At 37.8% G+C, this 22,231-nt stretch overlaps 3 protein-coding genes across 7 annotated transcripts; all 3 read left to right on the top strand.

Moving 5' to 3' along the window:
- Positions 1-881: 881 nt before the first annotated feature.
- Positions 882-10,170, top strand: LOC147569052 (calmodulin-binding transcription activator 2-like). Of its 5 annotated transcripts, XR_015231164.1 has the most exons (14): positions 940-1,574; positions 1,971-2,090; positions 2,777-2,892; positions 3,276-3,364; positions 3,994-4,039; positions 5,133-5,397; positions 5,708-5,726; positions 5,805-6,000; positions 6,820-7,302; positions 7,436-8,136; positions 8,253-8,643; positions 8,750-8,832; positions 8,986-9,294; positions 9,721-10,170. XR_015231164.1 is itself a non-coding variant. In XM_086655511.1 (13 exons), exons 1-13 carry the CDS (start codon positions 1,535-1,537, stop codon positions 9,802-9,804), a joined length of 3,048 nt encoding a protein of 1,015 aa, XP_086511637.1. In that variant the 5' UTR covers positions 940-1,534; the 3' UTR covers positions 9,805-10,170. The 5 variants fall into 5 exon arrangements, 3 of the variants coding, with proteins under 3 accessions (XP_086511636.1, XP_086511637.1, XP_086511638.1); XR_015231163.1 differs by having other exon boundaries at positions 909-1,574; positions 5,708-6,000; XM_086655511.1 differs by having other exon boundaries at positions 8,253-8,832.
- A 546-nt stretch (positions 10,171-10,716) lies between these two features.
- LOC147569051 (pentatricopeptide repeat-containing protein At5g15300-like) lies at positions 10,717-12,435 on the top strand. The gene has a single exon (XM_086661665.1). The coding sequence runs from the start codon at positions 10,717-10,719 to the stop codon at positions 12,433-12,435; it is 1,719 nt and encodes a 572-aa protein (XP_086517791.1).
- A 3,022-nt stretch (positions 12,436-15,457) lies between these two features.
- On the top strand, positions 15,458-20,535 carry LOC147569050 (RING/U-box superfamily protein). The gene is made up of 7 exons (XM_086655509.1): positions 15,458-16,260; positions 16,387-16,683; positions 17,516-17,724; positions 17,823-17,871; positions 17,961-18,050; positions 18,186-18,248; positions 18,419-20,535. The coding sequence occupies exons 1-7, from the start codon at positions 16,093-16,095 to the stop codon at positions 20,090-20,092; spliced, it is 2,550 nt and encodes an 849-aa protein (XP_086511635.1). The 5' UTR covers positions 15,458-16,092; the 3' UTR covers positions 20,093-20,535.
- Positions 20,536-22,231: the final 1,696 nt, after the last annotated feature.

Below are 22,231 nucleotides of genomic sequence, written 5' to 3'. Positions count from 1 at the left end.
TTGAATCTTAACCAAACAAAATATAAATATTTGAGTCGTCAAAAAAATACAAAATTTGGGTTTTAACCAAAAAAAAAAATATAACTTGTCTTTTTAACTTAAAAATTTTTTAATTGCGTCTTCGACCGAATTCCCTGTAAAAGTATTTTAGTAGGTTCATAGCTAGAACGTTTCTGATAACGTATCGTTGTCAAATATAATTAAACACATACATTTGGTGTAGGCAATGCTTGCCTTCTTGGTTAAAAGAGTGTATGCTCGCATTGGCGGACAAAGGTTGGAATCTCCCAAACCACTATTGTTCTTTTATTCTAAAATTATTAAGTAATTTGCTTTTGCTCCTTTCTATTTGCAACTTTTTTGCCCTATATATTTTTTGCCTACACTTTTAGCAATTCTGTTTTAGTTGTTTAAAAAAAAGTTTGACCTCGTTTTTAATCAATGTTCCATCTTTCGAGTTATTTTTTGATCAATTGTGTCATACGTCATTCGTTGAGAGCGTCACTATAACATATAAGGATTGTTGATTTGAAAACTACATAAATTTTGGGACTATTCACTTATAACACAATAATTTATGTAATTTACACAGAAGTCGGTAATGTAATTTGACAATCAAACATCGATAATGATACTTTCTTTTTACTATTTATTAGGTGCCCTCATAAATAAAATTGTGTGACTCCGTCATGGCTGATCAGATCCATCCAATCTTACAGTGGGTGCCTGTGACTATCTTTGAATATGTATGGGTTACTTCGCTTGTTCTCAAACCTTTTTCGTGATTCTATCTGTTTTATTCGTCTCAAAGCCGTTACATGTACGGATGTACCACCTCTTTTACGGCTTTCATGACCGTCTTTTCCCTATTTTTCTTATTCGAGACGGTGATGCAAATGGTGAAAGGAGGGAAGGCAAAAAAACATCATTTTCCTATTCACCTACTAGAAAAAACAGGTTATCGGAAAACCCTCGTGAGAAAACTCTTTACTAGACACAGTACAGGAGTATCTCGTCGTTCATCGTAATGCTAACCTTCAGAATATTACAAGTCACGACAAACAATCAAGCATCTTTATAAGAAATTATTACCTTTTTATCAGCTACTATTACTACGAGCCGTCGATCTCTTATCGAGATCTTAATTAACACAAATTAACGTGTGAAAAGAGCCATTCACTTTGACTTTTATCTCCTTTTAACTTTCTCTCTCTAAAAAAAAACTTAATTTCTCTCTCTACCTATAAGTTTATTTTATTTTATTTAACAGTAAAATTGCTTTTGATTTTCGATTCATGGAAGGGCGGTTTCCTCTCCCTCCAGACCTCCTCTTAATTTTTTCATTTTTCTCTCTTGCATGTTTTTTTTCCCTTTCTTCTCCGGAGCCACATAAGAATCGCAAAAGATATTGTTATTAGGGTTTCATTATAATTTCATTACAACTTTTTCGATTTTCAGATGAAATTTGATTCTCAGACTGGTTGGATTGATTGATTGATTATTTCTAAGTTTGAGTATAAGTTTTAGCTTGCCAATGGCCGAGAGCAGAAGATATGTTCCAAATCAACAATTAGGTCAGTATTTTGTTGATTTTTTCTGGTTATGTTGTTTTATTTCTTGCATGTTTGTTTTGATTTGAATCCTTAAAAGGAAATGAAGTTTATAGGTTTAGAAGATGAAGATTTTCGTTTTCTTTCAATGATTATTGAAGAAGAATGTGAACATTTTTGGATTGGAATTTAACTGTTTACTGTTCACACTATCCACTTCCTTTCCCGTTTCTCCAGAGTTTTGATTCTGGAAATCTGAATGAAATCTTTTTGTAATTCAAAATTGAGTATAGAATTAGTTATATTTATGGTTTCTTAATGATTTACAGTTCAATTCCAGCTTCATTATCAGTATTTTGTGTTAGTAGTGAAAGCTTAAGTACCTCAATTTGTGTCTTTTTTTTTACGTGGAATTCACAGATATAACACATATATTGTCTGAAGCACAAAACCGGTGGCTCCGACCTAATGAAGTCTGTGAGATTCTTCGTAATTATTCAAGGTTTACGATGACGCCCGATCCACCTTACAAGCCTGCAGGTTAGTTCATTTCTTCTTTTGGTATCTAATTATATACTTTCTTCCAAATTGCTAGAGTTTGCCTGAGATGAAAATGTCATAAATATTCAGATCTCGCTTGTTTTGCTCATTGATTTCCTTGCCCGTCTCTAATTCTTTCATTCTCATCAATAGAACCCTTCTGAAAATGAGATTTCAATATTAACTTCCGTCTTTTCATTTATCATGGATTTGTTGTGGAACGGGTATAGATGTTTAGTCCATGTTAATCATTATATGCAACTTAAAATTATGGATTCTTGGTCGACATTTTCCGGGGAAGGACTTTTAGTTTGACCAATACAAACGGGAAACTGAGATACTAAAGGACTTCAAATGAAGAAAGGAGAAAGTCTATTTGTACAATGAATATTCTTGGAACCGGTTTACTGCTAGACTCTTAGAATGCACTAACACAATTTAACCATGAACAACTCTATGGATTATTACATATCTAACCCATTCTAAATATGTTAGAAGATTTTGGTTTAGCATTTAGTTCTTCCGTGACGTTCGCGTGCTAGAGGGATTAGTTATTCCTATCTCAGCGACCCTCCTTTTCTGTTAATATTCAGAGAGGTTGCTTTGTATGTTATGCCGTTCTTGTCTGAATGATGCCAACTTTTTTTGTGCATCTGTATTTCAGTTAAAATTTGTTTGCTCTATAGGTGGTTCTTTGTTCTTGTTTGATAGAAAGGCACTTCGCTATTTCCGGAAGGATGGCCACAGTTGGAGGAAGAAGAAAGATGGAAAAACTGTGCGGGAAGCTCACGAGAAACTCAAGGTATTTTGTCGTTCCAAGCTAATCCCCTTCAAAAATGCAAGAAATTTATTCTTTTCCTGTGCTCTGTTTTACTTGTATAGCCTGTTTATGTTGAGCAGCTAAGTTTTAGGGGTTTTAAAGTATTGTAGAACCTTTTGTAATTTTAAGTTTTAACAACACAAAAACGCATACGCGCACGCAAACACACACAACCTCTCTCTCTCTCTCTCTCTCTCTCTCTCACACACACACACACACACACACACACACGCACAAATACACACACTTTTTGGGCTTTTCCTCTTTGTTATGTCTAGCAAGCTTGAATTTGATTCCAGTTTGTCCCTGACACACTGCTGCTCTTTTTCTAGTATCATTTAATCATATGACATTTGGTTGCTTAGGCCGGCAGTGTGGATGTTTTGCATTGCTATTATGCCCATGGTGAGGACAACGAGAACTTTCAGAGACGCTGTTATTGGATGCTTGAACCGTGAGTGTTTTCTTTATTCCTGTGAATTCTGAAAATTTGATAATACCTTTACTTGTATATTTCAATATGCTTTATAGTGATTTTGGGATTGGGGCAGCCGCAGCACTAGCCGACCACTTTATGTTTTCGGCGCTTCTTTGCTACAGTAAAGTGTTTTCGCCTTTTTGGTATTGGATGAACACATTTGACTGGTAATGGAAAATTGGTGTGAGAAAATTACTCCAATGTTCTGATTATTGGAAATGGGTACTCCCCAAGTGAAAAGATTTTCGGCAGCAAACTTTAAGTTGTTAAATTCTCTGACAGTAAAAGAAAATTGCGTACTTGTAGTAGTTGAAATACTACTACATGTAGTATTTCACTTAGTCTCTCATAATCATTAAGGGTTTACATGAATCTCAGATCTGTCAGATTCTGTCTTGAGGAGCGGTGATTTGGTTGAGGGAATAAGCCAGCTTGTGAAGTTGGGCGTGATTTGACCTTTGTGTTTATTCTCTGGTGGGCGCTTCTAGGTCAAATTTGCAAGTCTCTTTGTCCATCGTGTTCTCTTCTTGAAACATCTGCATCCTCTGTAATAGCATAGTAGGAAGTTCTTGCACATATCTTATGCGTTAATCTTTTGTTTTCAGGCAGTTGGAACACATCGTTCTTGTGCATTACAGAGAGGTAAAAGAGGTAATTTTCTCAACTTTTGTTACAGTTTATGTTACTCTTTTGATGAAGTATGATAAAAATATTAAACCACAGTAAATATTGCTTCTGCCGACAGCAGAAGTCTCTTTAAGCTTCCTTTTGTTTTTCTTTACTGTGCAATTATATATTAAGTGTACCTGGAACAATTAAGTATAGTTCAGGAAATTAGACATATTTGTTTGAATTAGTCAGTTTGTTACGAAAGAGTTAGCTCAATTGCACACTTCTTGCATGGGTCTCAGCCTGTTTTGTTTGTCTGATTTAGCTACCTATGGTTTGCCAGTGTATTTTTCTGGCGATGGGACTGGTTGAGTTTAATTTAGCTACCTGTTTCTAAGCTGCTCAAGAACAATTTAGTTAGAACTTGAAATAAGAAAGAAAAAAGGACCGGGCAAATGATCATGGGTTCATCCTAGTCATTTATGTGGCACAGTGTGGAGGACCTATTTAAGTTGATCTTGAGCAGGTAAAAGCTAAAACATCCAAAGCATAAAACCGACAAGAAATAAACATCACAAAGTTTTCAATTTGCAGTTTGAGCAGGTTCCAACTCCTTTATCCCCCTTACTTTCAGGATGATTCTGAATTTTTAACTCCATAGTAATCTCTCAAATGGTTGTCATATTTCCTGAATGTTCAAAAATATGAAACTTAGCATATATAAAACATATTTAAAGGTCAGAAAACTGCATTTAATTGCATCTAATAAGCTCTATGAATAGTACAAGGAATTGAACTCCTTCTGTAGCTATGGGTAATGTTTTAGTGTGTCGTTACAACTAAGTATGTAGCTTAGTTTTTATTATATGTGATCAACAACGTAATCGTGAATTTGCGATGTGATGATTTAAAAGGGATGCTTTTGTTTTCTGAACATTTGCTTGAGTACATAAAAAACAAAATTGAATCTTCATATTAGAGAGATAGCATCCGTATTATAGGTAAGGCCCCGGTTCCTGTAGCGGAGCGCCTTTTTTTTTTCCTTCTCCTACAGCACATCATCTTTGAGAAATAGGATGGCCTTTTCATAACTGTTTCCAGTATATATAGATTTTTGACAAACTTGCATATCCAGGGGAACAGATTGGGAATCTCCCATTTATTAACTGCAGAACTTGGAACCATTCCAGCACCTTCATCCGGACAGGTAGACTCTACTGGCCTCACAATTCAGGCGTCTAATGCATCCAGTCCAAGTACAGCTGGTTGGAATGGACATACGAGATCTTCTGAGTTTGAGGATGTGGATTCTGTGGGCGATCTTGGAACCTCATGTCTTGTTGAAGCTATATCTGAGTCCAGATGTCAGAATACCTCCACACATACACATGACTTTGCAGGTGAAGTACAGAGGACTGCAGTTGGTACATAATTATAACCTTGCAGCCCCTTCCATATATTTAGACCGACAAATGGATGAGAGTCAGTTGAATCTGCTAGGAATATTTGTTATTATTTGTACTGATGAAATTCAGAGCCAACCCAAATTGGTTAAAAGTTAAGTTTGACTTTGAGTTTCAAAGTGTTTGAAGTGGTATGGCAATGAAGTATCATATGCAGTAGTTACAAGTTGTCTGCTGATTCCTGGCTCTATTTTACTGATTACTTCCCTAGTTTAGATACTTACAGCTTGCTTCTGTTACTTTTTAGGATTATCTAGGGCATCAAGGTATCTACGAGACTCACATTTTACTGGAGGTAGTTTCAGTCATGATGCTCATCCATCGTTTTGGCCTGAAATTCACAGCTCAAGCAGACATTTCGATTATCCCTATGAGCAGAATATTTCCTCTAACCATTCTAATGGTGTCGATACTTTTGCTAAAGTTACAGAGGCGACGCTGTGTACTTGTAATCTACTTAAAGATAACGTTGCTGGTGCAAATGCCTTTTCCGATTCACATTTACAGACGACGTGGTCAGGCTCAGATAAATTGGTTCAGGTCTTGTTTCATTCTTTTCTCATTTCCTACATTTCAGCGACTTCTCAAATGGGCAACCATCTATTTGCAACATACCGAGATACAAATTTCATGTGTTGCGAGTTAAACATGTGTATTTATGGTTATATGAAGTATGAACAGTCGAGTACATATGCATTGGCCACAACTTTGACGAGTCCTTTTACGTCCAGATGGAGATGTATAGAGGCAGTTTTTTTTTCTCTGGACATGCTCTCATAAAAATCTCCTAAAAGAAGCATTTCACTTGGACCCCGCTAAGCCCATAAAGTAGTCTGCATGGTTGTTACTATTTAAATGGTTAAACAAGTACAGAAATTTCAGTTTCACCATAGACATCATATTGTGGGAGTACAAGTGTTAAAGTTAGATCATTAATTGGTGAAAAATAATCACGAAAGTGAGTATAACATCACCAAAAATCTGTATCGTTTCATCCAAAAAATAGCTCTAGTATCTCTCAGGATTAGCACTAGAAATATATATATATATATATATATATATATATATATATATATATATATATATATATATGAGAATGGAGATTGGAGAATAAAAAAGTTACACCACAAAGCCCAGTTAACCAATGCAAGGAGCTTGGTGGGGCGTTGGGTCCTCTTGCAAAAGAATTTTAACTGGAATTTCAAGGACTAGAGAGGAGAGAATGGATTAAAACCTAGATCCTATTCACCTAGAACAAATAGGCCGTTGTTTTTTATGTGTTAGTCGTCGAGTTTTCTCTTTACATCAGCTGCATGCTTACTGTTAAACATGTACTGAGGTTTGGTTCATATCTTGCAGGAACATCAGAATGAAAGAATTGACCATGCAGATTTTCCGCCCTCTGGTAATAATGAATTAAGCAGACCATCTCATAGGTTTCAGTTAGCAATAGACCATGATATCCAGTCATCACATCCTCGATTTGAAAACACATTTATCCCTCAACTGGTTCCTGATGACGGTATCTCTGGGAGAGTTGGGAATACCGGTCAAGAAAATGATTTACGTAAAGGTGAAGTGGGAGAGCTGAAGAAGCTTGATAGCTTTGGGAGGTGGATGGATAAAGAAATTGGTGGAGATTGTGACAGCTCTTTGGTGGCTTCAGATTCTGGCAATTATTGGAACACACTAGATACTCAGAATGATGACAAGGAAGTCTCCAGCCTCTCCCGCCACATGCAATTGGATGTTGATTCTTTGTGCCCTTCTCTATCTCATGATCAGCTTTTCAGTATTTGTGATTTTTCACCAGATTGGGCTTACACTGGGGTTGAAACTAAGGTACACAGCTTCCTTATAAGTTGATCCTTTTTCTTCAAACACTGTATTTCAAGAAACTGATATTCTCTTTCTGGGTGTTTGCAACCCTATTTAATCCTTTCGACACATGACGTATGGCCTTTTCTTCCTTTAGGTACTGATTACTGGTACATTTTTGGGAGATTCGAAGCAGCTCAATAGCATGAAATGGTGTTGTATGTTTGGTGAAGTTGAAGTTCCTGCTGAAGTCTTAACTGTTAACGTCCTCCGGTGTAAGGCCCCTGTACACTCTCTTGGACGTGTACCATTTTATGTCACATGTGGTAATAGGCTGGCATGCAGTGAGGTGCGAGAATTTGTTTTTCGTGAAAACCCATCAGAGAAAGCGTTGTCCACACCCATTAAAAGTGAACTTGAAGATGAAATTCGTCTTCAGATACGTCTCGCTAGAATGTTATTTCTTCGGTTAGACAGAAATTCATTGGATTGCTCTGTTGACGTTTGTGATAAATGCAAACTAAAAAATGCTGTACTTCCATTAGCAAGTGAGCATGAAAAGGAATGGGGGGAGATTGAGATAGCTTCAATTACCCCGGAGGGATATCATAAAGATCCTAAAGACGCATTGCTTCAAAAGTTGTTGAAGGATAGGTTGTTCAATTGGCTCATCGCTAAGGTACATGAAGAAGGCAAAGGCCCACATATGTTGGATCGTGAAGGCCAAGGGGTTATCCATTTGGCAGCATCTCTAGGTTGTACATGGGCTATGGGTCCCATAGTGGCGGCTGGTGTTAGTCCCAATTTTAGAGATGCACATGGAAGGACGGGCCTTCACTGGGCTGCATTCTTTGGAAGGTAAGTTTACCATTCCGACCATTTATAATTGTTTATTCTTGCAATTTGCTTCTCGTGGGTATAGTTCTTCTACTGTGTGGAAGGTGCTAAGTCTATTGTTAATGCTTCTTTGTCAGAGAGGAAACAGTTGTTGCACTAGTGAGACTGGGTGCAGCCCCTGGTGCTGTGGATGATCCAACAACGAAGTTTCCTGGAGGACAAACAGCTGCTGATTTAGCATCTAGTAGAGGGCATAAAGGAATTGCTGGATATTTAGCAGAGGCGGATTTGACTAGTCATCTCTCTACATTGACCGTTAAGGAAAGTGTTATTGACAGTGTGGCTGCAAAAATTGCCGCAGAAGAAGCTATTGAGTCCGTTGAGGAGAGAAGCATTCCTCCAGACAACAACAGAGAGCAGTATTCACTGAAAGGGTCTCTAGCTGCTGTTAGGAATTCTGCCCAAGCAGCTGCTTTAATTCAAGCTTCTTTCCGCGCTCGTTCATTCCGTCTTAGAGAGTTAACTAAGGTCAAGAATGAGGATTCTGAAATCCAAGCTGACATTGTTAGAGTTACATCTCTTAGTAGCAAGACGCAAAAGACGAGTCATTTCACTGATTATCTACACTCTGCAGCTCAAAAGATTCAACAAAAATATCGTGGTTGGAAGGGACGACAGGAGTTTCTAAAAATACGCAACCGCATTGTAAAAATTCAGGTAAAATTGATGTAATTTAATTTTCCAACAGATTTCATGTATCTATATATATACACTTTTTTCTTAACTTTATAAGACGTATTCTTGTATTATGGAGATGACATTCGGATTATTAATTGGTTGATTCTTTTGCTACTTTTTTTTTCCTTGAAGGCACATGTGAGGGGATATCAAGTTCGGAAGCAATATAAAAAGGTTGTTTGGTCTGTCAGTATTGTGGAAAAGGCTATATTACGTTGGAGGCGTAAAGGAGCTGGCTTACGAGGCTTCCGTGCTGTCAGAACAAATGCAAATGCCCAAATCGAAACAGGAAAAGTCGACGAGTATGACTTCTTACGCCTTGGGCGAAAGCAGAAAGCTGCAGGTGTAGAGAAAGCTCTAGCAAGAGTTCAGTCCATGGTTCGTTACCCAGAAGCACGTGACCAGTATATGAGACTAGTAACAAATTTTGAGAAACTAAAGGTATGTAGTCATTTTTTCTCTCGTTAACAAATTTTTATGATGCAACCCCCATCTCAATACCCGGACAGGCACCACTCAGGCCCACTAATGCAGTTTCACATTTGTACAAGGTTTTTCCTTGGCATGGGCCTTACCTGGACTAGCATCTTCGTAAACTTGGGTAACCTAGGTGCCGCCAAACCCACTCAAATAGCCTAGCCAATACGTTAGATGAGGCTTATGTTAAATCACAGGTCTAGAAGGTCAAAGGGGTCTCTAGAGTGGGACTAAGTGCCTTTCTCATGAAACTTCCGTTTCACATCATTTTAAGACCCTTGGCACTTGCTTTCATGATCAGTTTCATAAAATTTTATTCGTTTGTTTCAAATTTTCTTTTCTTGAATGTTTATTCCTTGTTTTTGTTTAATCAACATGTTCCAAGTGCAGATGGAAGGTGGAGAAAAGAGTAGCTCAATATTGGAAGAAAAAGATCAAGTGGAAGAAGATATCCTTGCTCCAATGACTGATTAAGTTATTAAAATCTCTTTTAACATCAACATATGAATGAAACTCTGATGTTTTGAGTTCATAATCTATTGCTTCTCGGTAGTAATGTTCCGGTTTGCATTTCTTGATATTGTCCCAAGTACAGAACGAAATTTTGAGAAGGCATGGCAAGACAAGAAATGGGTGTGGCAGGTTTGGGTTGGACACCTGATTAATATATTAATTCTCTTTCGAAAACCCTTTAAAATACACAGAAGTGAACCCAACTATTGGTTACTATTAGTTATTGGTTTATTTCTTATATATTGATTAAAAGTCTTAGCAGAGAGGATGGACATTTTGTAAGAACACAAAATCTTTTGTCCAGTTAAACATCTTAACATTGCTTTCCATGTGTGTTTTCCCATTAACTCTATATTATCTGCCAATAAGCTCTAATTGCAGTTATGGGCTATAATAATAAAAGCAAAGGAGTTCTCGTGTCTAACCTAATCAGTCCAACTAAACTACTTTCTTTATACTTTTAAATTTAATCAGTCCAACTAAACTACTTTATTTATACTTTTGAGGTTAATAGATTCAACCAAACTATTTTATTCTTTCAAAAAAAAAAAAAAAAACTAAACTATTTTATTTATACCTTTGATAACTCGTGTTCAATAAAACATGAATTTCACTTATGTTAGGAATGGAACCTAGTATATTCAAGGTTTTAAAGTATATGTCTTACCAACTGAGTTATACCTTTAATAACTCGTATTCAATAAACTCGTGTTCAATAAAACATGAATTTCACTTGTTGAGGACTGTGTATTCCACATGGTAAAAAAAACTTAACTGCCTGTTCACATGGTCAGGTCAGCTATAGTGGTCTGTTTAGCAATATAAATATTCCCACCACCATAGATTTGAAGTTGAGAAGACCAGTAAAAAGCCATGCTTGTTATTTCACTTCACCAAGGACCTTATCTAACAACAAGTGTGAATATTTCTAGCAGAAACCGTGTTCATCTTTCTGTTATCAGTCCTTCAAAACCCACTAGTATTATTGTAGCTCAACAAAACCATGAACCCATTTTAAAGTCTATATCTTCTTCTCTTTCTTCATCTCACTCCAATATCCTTTCTTCAGATATAAGAAACGAATATGATGATTTCTTCATTAACACATTTAATCACTTACAATACGACTCTGTTTTTATTCCTCATCAATTCACTTTCTTACTTAAAGCTTGTCGTGAATTATCCGCCATTGAAGAAGGTAAACAACTTCATGGACAAGCCATTAAAAGAGGGTTTCATGTTGATTTCTTCATTCAAAGAGCTCTTATTAGAATGTATGTGAAATGGGGTGAATGTGATTATGCTTTTAAAGTGTTTGATACAAGTTCTGAAAGTGATGATATCATTTCTCAGAATGATTTGATTATGGGTTATCTTAGAACTGGTCAGTTAGATGTGGCTCGTAAATTGTTTGATGGAATGGTAGACAAAAATGTGGTTTCTTGGAGTTTAATGGTAGATGGGTACTCGAAAATTGGTCAAATTGAGGTTGCTCGGGAGTTGTTTGATGAAATGCCTGAGAGAAATCAGTTCGCGTGGAATTCACTCATATCTGGGTATCTGAAATGTGGTAATGTTGAAATAGCTCAGAGACTTTTCGATCATATGCCAGAGAGAAATGTTGTCGCTTGGACTAATATGATTTCGGGTTACACGAAGAACTCTTGCTATAAGGAAGCATTAGAAGTATTCCTTCAGATGCAAGAATGGGGTATTGTGCCGAATAGAATTACACTAATTTCAGTTCTTCCAGCCATTTCTGAATTAGGTGCACTTACCCAAGGAAGGTGGATTCATGCATATATTAATAGAAAAAGGATGGACTTAAATGGTGTTCTTGGTTCTGCTCTAGTAGATATGTATAGTAAATGTGGGTGTATAGATGAAGCTGTTTCGGTATTTGAGAAGCTCAGAATCAAGGTTTTATCAGCTTGGAATTCAATCATTCTTGGGCTTGCTTCTCATGGCCGTGCTAAAGAAGCCCTTTCTGTTTTCTCTCAGATGCAAAATGATTCCTCAGTGACGCCTAATGAAATCACATTTATCGCTGTTTTAAGTGCTTGTAGTCATTCTGGGTTGGTCGATGAAGGTTTCAGAATGTTCGATCTTTTTACAAACTTTTATAACCTCAGACCAAACATTAAACATTATGGATGCATGGTTGATCTTTTAGGCAGAGCTGGGTTGCTTGAAGAAGCAAAGGAATTTATAGAGAAGATGCCAATGAAACCGAATTTGGTTATCTTGAAAACCCTTCTTGGTGCTTGCAGAATTCACAAGAATGTAGAAATGGCTGAACGTGTAACAAAAATTGCAGTGGAGTTTGATAATCAAGATAGTGGGTATTACTCGCTTTTATCGAATGTATATGCGGAAGCAGATAGTTGGGAGAATGTGGGTAAGGTGAGAAGAGAGATGAATGATTTGAAAGTGAAGAAAGTTGCAGGTTGTAGTTGGGTTGAAGTTGATGGTGTTGTTCATGAATTTTTAATGGGTGGAGAGAGATTTCATCCTGGTTTTGAGGAGATTCTTGAAGTGGTATATAACATGGAAAATCTAATTAGGCTGGAAGTATATGGAACAAAGTTATAAGCTATAAATCTATGTGGAAATGGAGTAGAGACAAGCGAAGAAATTTAAGGGTTTTGAATACTTCACAGTTTACATTGAATGAGAAGCTGGGAACTGTCACCTTCTGGCCAAAGGTGGTTTCATGTAATTCGAATTTATCGTTGTTGATAAGTCATAAACGAAGGTGATGTTGTATCTATCGGTGACACGCGATCATTCATTGAATTGTAAATTGGGACGTAGTATGTACATTTTATAGCAAGGCTTGTTACTATCTTCTTGGAAGGGAAGGAAAAACTGTTCCTTCCATTTCAACTTGCAAACCCCTACCAAATTTTAAGCAAAAATTGTTGGTTCTGTGAAGAAAGAAAAAATCATGCTCACTGAAATTTTAGGTCATTCACGGGAACTATCGAGCAATTTTTTTATCCAAATTTTGATCCGAGTACGCCCAAGTCCACCAGAAAACACTAGTGTTCTGTGAGTGCATATGAGGAAATGTTAAATGCACTCACCATTTTTGTTATATACACTCAGCATCTTTTTTACTTAAACAAAAAAATTTGAGTGCATTCAAAATTAGGTGGGTGATTTGGAAAAATAAGAAAATTTTCAAGAAATAAAATTTTAAAAGGTGGAAAACTAAAAATGTTCCCCACACACCTCCATTTTATGTCACTAGTATAACCGTTGGTCGGCGAAACTCGCCGGAGTTTTTCTTCTTTCTCTCCCTCTCTTCTCTCTCTTTTTCTTTTCGCTCTCTTCTCTCTCTAACTCCGGACGGGAGGAGCCCCTTCGTCAGATTCCAGACAAGACCACATCTCATCTGGTTTGGTTTTGTTTGGAAACCAAGGCTTCGTCGGCGAGGGGGCTCTTCCGACGAGTTCGAAAAACTAATCTATACATTTATATAAAGAGAGGGAGAGAGAGAGAGGAAAGAAGAAGGAAGAAGAGAGGAATAACTGTTGTCAGAGATGGTGAAAGTGTTGCCGAAATTTGTTGTGGTGGTCGTCGGAATTTATTGTGGAGGTCACCGGAGTTCATGGTGGAAGTAGGAGATGAAGAAGAGGGAAGAAGCTGAAAATATAAGGTCATGTTTGGCGCGCAGGAATGGAATGTGATTCCCAGGAATCACATTCCCGTAACGTGATTCCCAGGAATCACATTCCCGTAACGTGATCCTTGGGAATCAGATTACTGTAGTTTGTGTTTGGTTTTGTACAGGAATGAGAATTTGATTCCTGACATATTCCTAATTAGGTGTTTGGTTCGTATAGGAATATGAATGTAAATATTTGTAAAAGTTCACTTTTACCCTTACTTAAGCTACATAAAATACATATCAAATTTTTTTTTTGCATAAAATATACACATCAACTTTGTTATATATTAAAATCAGCATTATTTTTTCAAATTCGTAAATATGAAATAGTAACACGATACATCAAAGGGTTAGAATTTAAAGATAATAAATAAATGTCTTAATAAAAATTTATCTAAAATAAAATTTTGTTCGTAAACCTAAATAGAAATTTATCTAAAATTAAATTTTGTTCATAAACAAAAATAGTACTTATAATACCAGATCTTACAAAAATAAAATTGATAATTCAATATTTTGTTAAGGATATATTTGTCAATAAATATTAATATATGTGATTCCAGGGAATGGGAATCACAAACCCACCTCCCCTGGGTTTGCTATTACCCCTTTTTGTGGGAATCACATTCCCGGACCCACACCATTCTCGCGAGCCAAACAATGATCTGGAATGTGATTCCTGGGAATCACATTCCATTCCCACGCCATTCCCGCGCGCCAAACATGGCCTAAGGGTTTACAAGAAGTTTCAATTTTTTTTTGCCGCGGCTTTTGGGAATAAAAAAATTCTTCGGGGAATAAAGACTTTTCTTAAAACTAGTCAAATAAGATTGACTTTTATGTTTCTTTTTAGAGTTAATTCCTATATGGCCCCCTACTTTGTGACCAGCTTCCTTTATGGCCCCCTTTTTTTCGTAAATTCAAATATGACCCCCTATTTTCATGGAAATGTCCTAACTACCCCTTCCTTTAAATCTTTTTTCAAAATAAAATAAAAAAAACAAACATAATTCCACCTCACTTCCCTCTCCACCACTTATCTCTCTCCACCTCACCTCTCTTCCCAAATCATCTTTCTCTCTCTCCAACTCACCTTTTTCTCTCTCCACCTCACCTCTCTCTCTCTCTCCACCTCACTCTATCTTCTCCGATGAAGGTCGCCGGCCGGAAAATTTTCCGGCCGGCGACCTTCAACCTAAAAAAAAATCAAAATTTTTTTTTTTTTTTTACTCTCATCTCTCTCTCTCTAAAAACTCCGGCGAAGGGGGTTCCCTTCGCCGGAGTACGGGTCTGTTGAAGAACAGAACAGATCGGGTCTGTTCTTCAACAGACCCGTACTCCGGCGAAGGGAACCCCCTTCGCCGGAGTTTTTAGAGAGAGAGAGAGAGATGAGAGTAAAAAAAAAAAATTTTTTTTTTTTAGGTTGAAGGACGCCGGCCGGAAAATTTTCCGGCCGGCGACCTTCATCGGAGAAGATAGAGTGAGGTGGAGAGAGAGAGGTGAGGTGGAGAGAGAAAAAGGTGAGTTGGAGAGAGAGAAAGATGATTTGGGAAGAGAGGTGAGGTGGAGAGAGATAAGTGGTGGAGAGGGAAGTGAGGTGGAATTATGTTTGTTTTTTTGATTTTATTTTGAAAAAAAGATTTAAAGGAAGGGTAGTTAGGATATTTCCATGAAAATATGGGGCCATATTTGAATTTACGAAAAAAAAGGGGCCATAAAGGAAGCTGGTCACAAAGTAGGGGGCCATACAGGAATTAACTCTTCTTTTTACTACTAAGAGAATTCTAATTTTAGAAGATGCTATAAAAAAAAGGCTCCTCCATCTCATCACGTCTCTCTACCACCTCATCTTCACGCCATCTCATCATCTTCTCCGACGAAGGTCGCCGACCGGCCAATTTTCCGGCTGGCGACCTTCAAACATAGAAAATTTTTCTCTCTCCTCTCTCTCTAGAACAGATCTAGAGAGAGAGATAAAAGGAAAAAAAAATTTTAAATTGAATTTTTTTTTTATGTTTGAAGGTCGCCGGCCGGAAAATTGGCCGACCCGAGACCTTCACCGGAGAAGAAGATAAGGTGCCGAGAAGATGAAGTGGCAGAGAGAACATATGAGATGGAGGAGAACTTTCAAAAAAATGTATTATGTATTTCCCATAAAAATTTATTCTCTGTAGAACTTTCAAAAAAATCTGGATTCCCTCGAGAATTTATTCCGCGGAGAATTTTCTTTATTCCCCAAAGCCGCGGTCTTTTTTGTTTCCACCCAAAACACCCTTAAAAATTTCTTTGTTTCAGGCCAAACGTAAATACCCGAGCCCGGTGGATTCCTACCCCGAATTGGGTCCAAACTAGGATTCCTGTTGCAACATTCGCCTTCGCCCTATAATAACTATTTTGGCTCTCCGCATTCTTCCCTTCTTCCGAACTTCTGCAAAATCTCTACCCCTGAAAACCCGAGAGAGAGAGAGATCTACACTGTAATTCTTTCGATTGCATCTCAAAAAACCCTAGAAGTCTCTCCCTCTCTCTCTCTCTCTCTAACATTCTTTCTCTCTCTAAAACCTTCTCTGAAAACAATGGATGATAGCTGTGCCGTCTGTGCTGAAACTCTCGAATGGGTAGCTTACGGTCCTTGTGGTCACAAAGAAGTTTGCTCTACCTGCGTTTCCCGTCTCAGATTCATCTGCGAAGATCGAAAATGTTGCATCTGCAAAACCGAATCCGATATCGTTTTCATCACCAAGGTTAAACCTCCTCTTCCTCTCTCTCTCTCTCTAGAAATCCCTTTTTTTTTTCTATTCAAGTTCGTGCAATCTAAGTGCTTATTAGTTTTGTGTACATGAATTGAATAGTTGATTGTTGTTATTTAGGCTTTAGGAGATTACACAAAGATCATTGGAGATTTTTCAGTATTACCATCTGATCCTAAAGAAGGAAAAGTTGGTTCTTATTGGTACCATGAGGATGTTCAAGCTTACTTTGATGATATTGATCATTACAAGATGATCATAGCTATGTGTAGACTCTCTTGTAGTGTATGTGACAATATGGAGGATGATGGAGGTCCTAAACGAAAGGCGAAATTCAAGAGTATAGAGCAATTGAAGGGTCACTTGTATCACCAACATAAGTTGTTTATGTGCAGTTTATGTTTGGAAGGAAGAAAGGTTAGATCCTTCTGAACAAACTCTAATTACAAGTATTTTATATAGAGTTTTCCTTTCGTGTTTGATTTATTTTATTTTAGTGTGATGGTCTGTTTGAAATCTTTGGGTAGTCAAGATATCAACATCTGGTTGATGTTGGGATTTATCTTCGAGTGACCACATAATCAAAAGATTTGACCTTTTATTGTATAGTTTGCCATATTATTCTTCCAATTGTGAAAGCCTTTTCTTTTAAAGGAAGGCTTTGTAGACATCACATTTGTCTACGTAATATTGCTACGTATGTGTGGTCTTCTAATCTGGGAGAAAGCCAAAAGAAGGACGCCTGTGGTCATAGTGATTTTATGCTTATTTTGTTACTTTTGTATCGAATAGACATTACATTATATAAGCAAGACATTAGTTTAGAGTGTTCTTTTATGGTCTAATAAGAATATGTGTAATTGCACTTGATATTCAAAATAGACACAAAATCTACATATTATAGCGAATATACACTGAAGTCTCCACCATCAACATGGGAAAACCCTCTGATGGATTAGGAGTATCTATTTTAGTATGTGATACATCTCTTATAACTCAATAATCAATGTATATGATAGAGGCAGTGATACATTAGCAAGCCTATTTATTTGGAGTGAATTTTGAGGAAGTTTTATCTTGGGATGCCCTAAAACTCCTACAATGATAATTCAATTCATCATTTTAAGCAATCTACTTCTTTATAAATGATTGCCGATTTCCTGTTTTTCGTTATTTTACTTTCTATCTCTGATTAACTTTGGAAGTTTGTGTTTGCGACTGACTGGCATTCATTCACATTGTGGTCCAGATATTTATTTGTGAACATAAGCTATATACCAGGGCGCAGTTGAATCAACACATAAACTCAGGTGACTCGGAAGTTGATGGTAGTGAGAGTGAAAGAGGGGGTTTTATGGGCCATCCTATGTGTGATTTCTGCAAGAGACCATTCTATGGAGATAATGAACTGTATACACATATGTCTACTGAACATTTTACTTGTCATATTTGTCAAAGGTAGAGTTAGCCCTCTATTATATAATAATCTGGTTTTGAACTTTAAATTCTTGAAGGACTTGAACTCATTCAAAAACCGTTTTTGTTTTTTCATGTAGGCAACATCCAGGACAGTATGATTACTTCAAAAACTACGACGATTTGGAGGCAAGTCCTTTTAATCTCCCCCTATATTTTGCACGTTTTGATATCTTTAGCTCACACTTCAGGTTAACAATTCATGATGTTTATCGCAGATCCATTTCCGTCAACAACATTTTCTATGTGAGGATGATGCTTGTCTTGCGAAGAAATTCATTGTTTTTCAATCAGAATCAGAAATGAAGGTGATTAGTTTCACATATAAATATATTTTGATGTTAAAAAGTTCATTTTAACTCTGTATGGCTTTTGACTTTTCGTGTTCCAACTACTCTTCCTTTATACTATGGGATATTAATGTATATATCCGTTTGTTGCAGAGGCATAATGCATTAGAACATGGAGGGCAGATGTCTCGATCTAAGCGTAATGCTGCTCTACAAGTATGTTGAATCTCCTTCAGTATTTTCACATAGAATTCCTATTAGTTATGATTTACGGTTTCGGTTAAAAAGATCACCCCCATCAATAGAGGCTTTTTAACCTTGTCTTTTTTTTGTTTTGCTCGGTGTGTTGCCTTGTGACCTTAACCAACTCCTGCTCCTGAATACAGATTCCAACTAGCTTCCGTTATCGACTATATGAACAAGAGAATCGTCGTGGAAGAGGACGGGGTTCTCATTCTGATTCTTCTCAGAATCAACTGGCTATGGCTATTCAAGCCAGTTTAGAAACAGCGAATTCGAATGACACTGCCCGAGACATATCATCGGGTGCACAGTCAACTCATGCTCATATTGGAACTGGTGAAATTGACAACATTATTCCTCCCATGGAATCTTTAGGTACCTCAGACTCCGAGCAGTCTTTGAGATACCGTCAGGCAGTGAGTCTAGGTGCTACAAGCGGTGCTCTGATGGAATCAGCATTCCCTCCACTCGTAGGGGCTCCACGAGGTACTCAACAAAATTCCCTACCTATTAATAAAGGATTAGGCAGGAACACAATGGCTGCTCGCATCGGGCGCAAAGGCAATGGATCTGTTAAGGTTCTTAATGCAGGTCCAGGTTTGTCGGGCCTGGGACCTTCATCCAAGCAATCCTGGCCAGTAGCTAACTATAGTAGGCTTTCATCATCGTCTTCGGCGTCGTCATCATCATCATCACCATCATCATCATCATCATCAGTAAGCTCAACCAGTTTTCCTAAGATTAAACCAGCAACTTCTAATCCAAGTGCTGCTCATGCCAGACTTGAAACAACACATGGAATTCCATCAGCTAGTTCTTCAAGTTCTTCGTGGGTCTCAGCCAGTAAGGCTAAGGTTGGCCACTCCACATCTACTCCTAATCTGGTGGAGAGAGGAAGATATTTAGACTCTTCCATGTCTGATTTCCCTCCTGTAACAGCAATACGAAAGGTCTCCCCCCTGTCTGACTTCCCTCCCGTAACAGCAACACGGAAAGACAAGTCGTCCACTGGTAAAAAAACTCCGGAGTATGTGGAAGATGTACAGACTGCTAACAAGTCGTTAGTTGAGAGGATGCGTTCTGCTTTAGAATTTGATGAGAACAAATTCAACGCGTTCAAAGAAATATCTGGGGAGTTTCGCCAAAATTTAATTGGCACAGGGGAATATTTGTCTTATGTCCAGCAGTTTGGTCTCTCACATCTTGTTCTTGAGCTAGCTAGACTTTGTCCTGATAGTGAAAAGCAGAGAGAGCTACTTGAAACCTACAATGCTAGTGTGAGGTTCGATAATGCACGAGAAAAGAGTTCGGGAAGCAGTAGCAGAAGTCGAGAGACAGTAAGCACTAGTTCAAGCAAGGGCAAAGGGAAGCAAGTGGGGAAAGAAGAAGAGTCGTTATCAGATAGCATCCTAAACACCGTCAGGAAACTACAAGCAAATAATAGGCCTACAAAAGAAGAGGTAGAGGTATTGTCCAAAGACGGATATCGTATTTCCAAAGGAAAATCAACGATCGAAGAGAAACCATTAGTGTCTACCGCTTATCAAGATTCTTCTGGTGGAGGCAAAAATCAGAACCCGGGTGGTGGTGGTGGTGGTGGTGGAGGAGGTGCAGGCAAGAAAAAGAAGAGGATATCCAAGTTTGAAAGAGTCAGACTTGGTGATGGCATATCTGATCTTGATTCTGGACACGGGCAAGACACCACAGACTCGTACGGCAACAGCCCTTCCGAAGGGATACCAGTACGTGGTGCCTGGAATAACGGTGGAGGTCAAAAACTCGTGGCAATGACACAGAGAGGTCCACGAGCGCGATAGAAGGTATAAGGTTATAAAGAAGTAACCTTTTTTATGCAGTAACTTCAAGTTCATATTTCCCGATGCAACTGAGCGTGCAGTGGTCACCGATTTTGTACCAGAAAAGAAAGACAAGAATGTTGTTCGATAAAACTATTATCATCTACAGCGATGTATAACTAGGAAAGTAGAGATGCTGGTTATACACATTCAGTTTATGTTTTCTTTTTTCACCTGATCGAAGTATGTCTGTAACAGTTGGTTTAAGATGGGCATTAATAATTGATAGAGAGAAATTGGGGCTTCAAGGGTTTGATTTTGTTTTCCAATATCTGTCGTTAGTTCTTTGTTGAAAATTGAAACAGAACCTCAGTTTAATTTAAAGGCCAAGATTTGACCCTTTGTATTAATCCATGAATTGAGATTTATGCTAAAGATCAAATGGTTTGCATTTTCGAACAAAATAAGTTATTCAATATATAATATATTGCATTTATAATATGCATATGATCAGCAAAAAACCTGACATTACTGTTACTTTTTTGGGTTATTTCCCTAATGGCCCCCTACTTTGTGACCAGCTTCCTGCCTAGCCCCTTACTTTACGAGAAATGCCCATATGGCCCCCTCCCGTTATAACACCGTTACTCTCTCTCTTCCATTTCTTTTCTCTCTCCTCCAACATGTTTTCTCTCTCCTCCAACATGTTTTCTCTCTCCTCCAACATGTTTTCTCTCTTTGCCACCTCGTTAAAACCTGCCAACTCATCATCTTCTCCGGGAAGGTCGCCGGCCGACCAATTTTCCGGCCGGCGACTTTTAAACCTAAAAAAAAAAAAAAAAATATTTTCATCTCTCCTCTCTCTCTCTTGCCATAGAAGTTCATCAATCTGAGAAAGGAATTTTTATTTCACGAGAAAGATGTGCAAAAGAAATATTAAAAAAATTCAGAATGGAAGATGCAAATCCAGTTTCAAGTCCGTGTGTTACAGGTTTGAAGTTAAGCAAAGAGGGAGAAGGAAAAATTGTTGATTTGTTCCGAAGTTTGGTTGGAAATTTAACGTATTTGACTGCGAAAAGACCAGATATTATGTTCGCGGTAAGTTTGGTTAATAGATTTATGAAAAATCATATTCTACTCATTGGGAGGTGATGATGCATAAATTGTCCAGACGTTGACTGACGTCAAAGAGTCAAGAACGGACCTGAAGTCCAACGGGTCAACCCGGATTAAGGTAAACAGAACAACTAAACCCTCAGTACTCCTCTACCTACACCCCTAACTAAGAGGTCAGCTAGAGGTATCAGTCATGTTTCGCCTCCGACACAAACTGGGGGGGGGGAGCAGAAGCGCACCAACGACTTACAAACTCAATCTCGAAATCTCCTTAAAGATCTCAGTCGGTTACAGATTTTAAGTGTTTAAGCAAGTTTGAACTTTAAGAGTCTCACGGGAGGAAACATCTCCCAGAAGATCTATCACCTCGGCAGGATATCTACGAAGGATTTTTGAACTTAGAATTTTTATTTATCCTGGATACGAGATAACTACAAGAAAAACCCTAACCATGAACAGTGGGAAACTTCCCTAATCGGTGGATCATCACCGCCCAATCTAGACCGTCTGAACATAGTCGGCCTACTTCAACCTATAAAAGGGCCCATCGTCTTCCACAAGAAAGTTCGAAACATCTTTGAATACACAGAGTTCCCATAACTCGCCCCAAAAAAGGTTCAATCAATATTCAATCTTTTTACTACAAATAACAACCTGGCTGTCTTGAGCGTCGGAGCGGTTTCGAACCCTTTGCAAGTTCCCCCTAGGAATCAAGGAGCTAGAGCTAGGAGCAGGAGCAAGGAACCAGAGCTGGAGCAAGGAGAAGACGAAAGGAATCACAACCCACTTAATAGAATATTCAGTCATAACAGACTCTGTCATGCATCGAGTCCCTGTTTCATGCTGATATAATGGAAGACAATTTTTAGACATCAACAATTGAAGCAACAATTTGAAAGTGTTGCTTAAATCGATGGATTTATGGAGTTTTCTTAAGGAAGGTTTTATCATTTCAGAGAATAAAGCGGCTCTAACGATGGTCCAAAAAAACGTGTTGAATGAAAACAAAAAAAAAGGTAATAAAGCATTATTCCATATTTATCA

Source organism: Eschscholzia californica, unplaced genomic scaffold (assembly GCF_041429995.1).
Source record: "Eschscholzia californica isolate CP2 unplaced genomic scaffold, dmEscCali1.0.p SCAF_1, whole genome shotgun sequence".
Classification (NCBI taxonomy): domain Eukaryota; kingdom Viridiplantae; phylum Streptophyta; class Magnoliopsida; order Ranunculales; family Papaveraceae; genus Eschscholzia; species Eschscholzia californica.
Note: the sequence above shows the minus strand (reverse complement) of the source record. Positions and strands in the feature narration are given on the sequence as shown.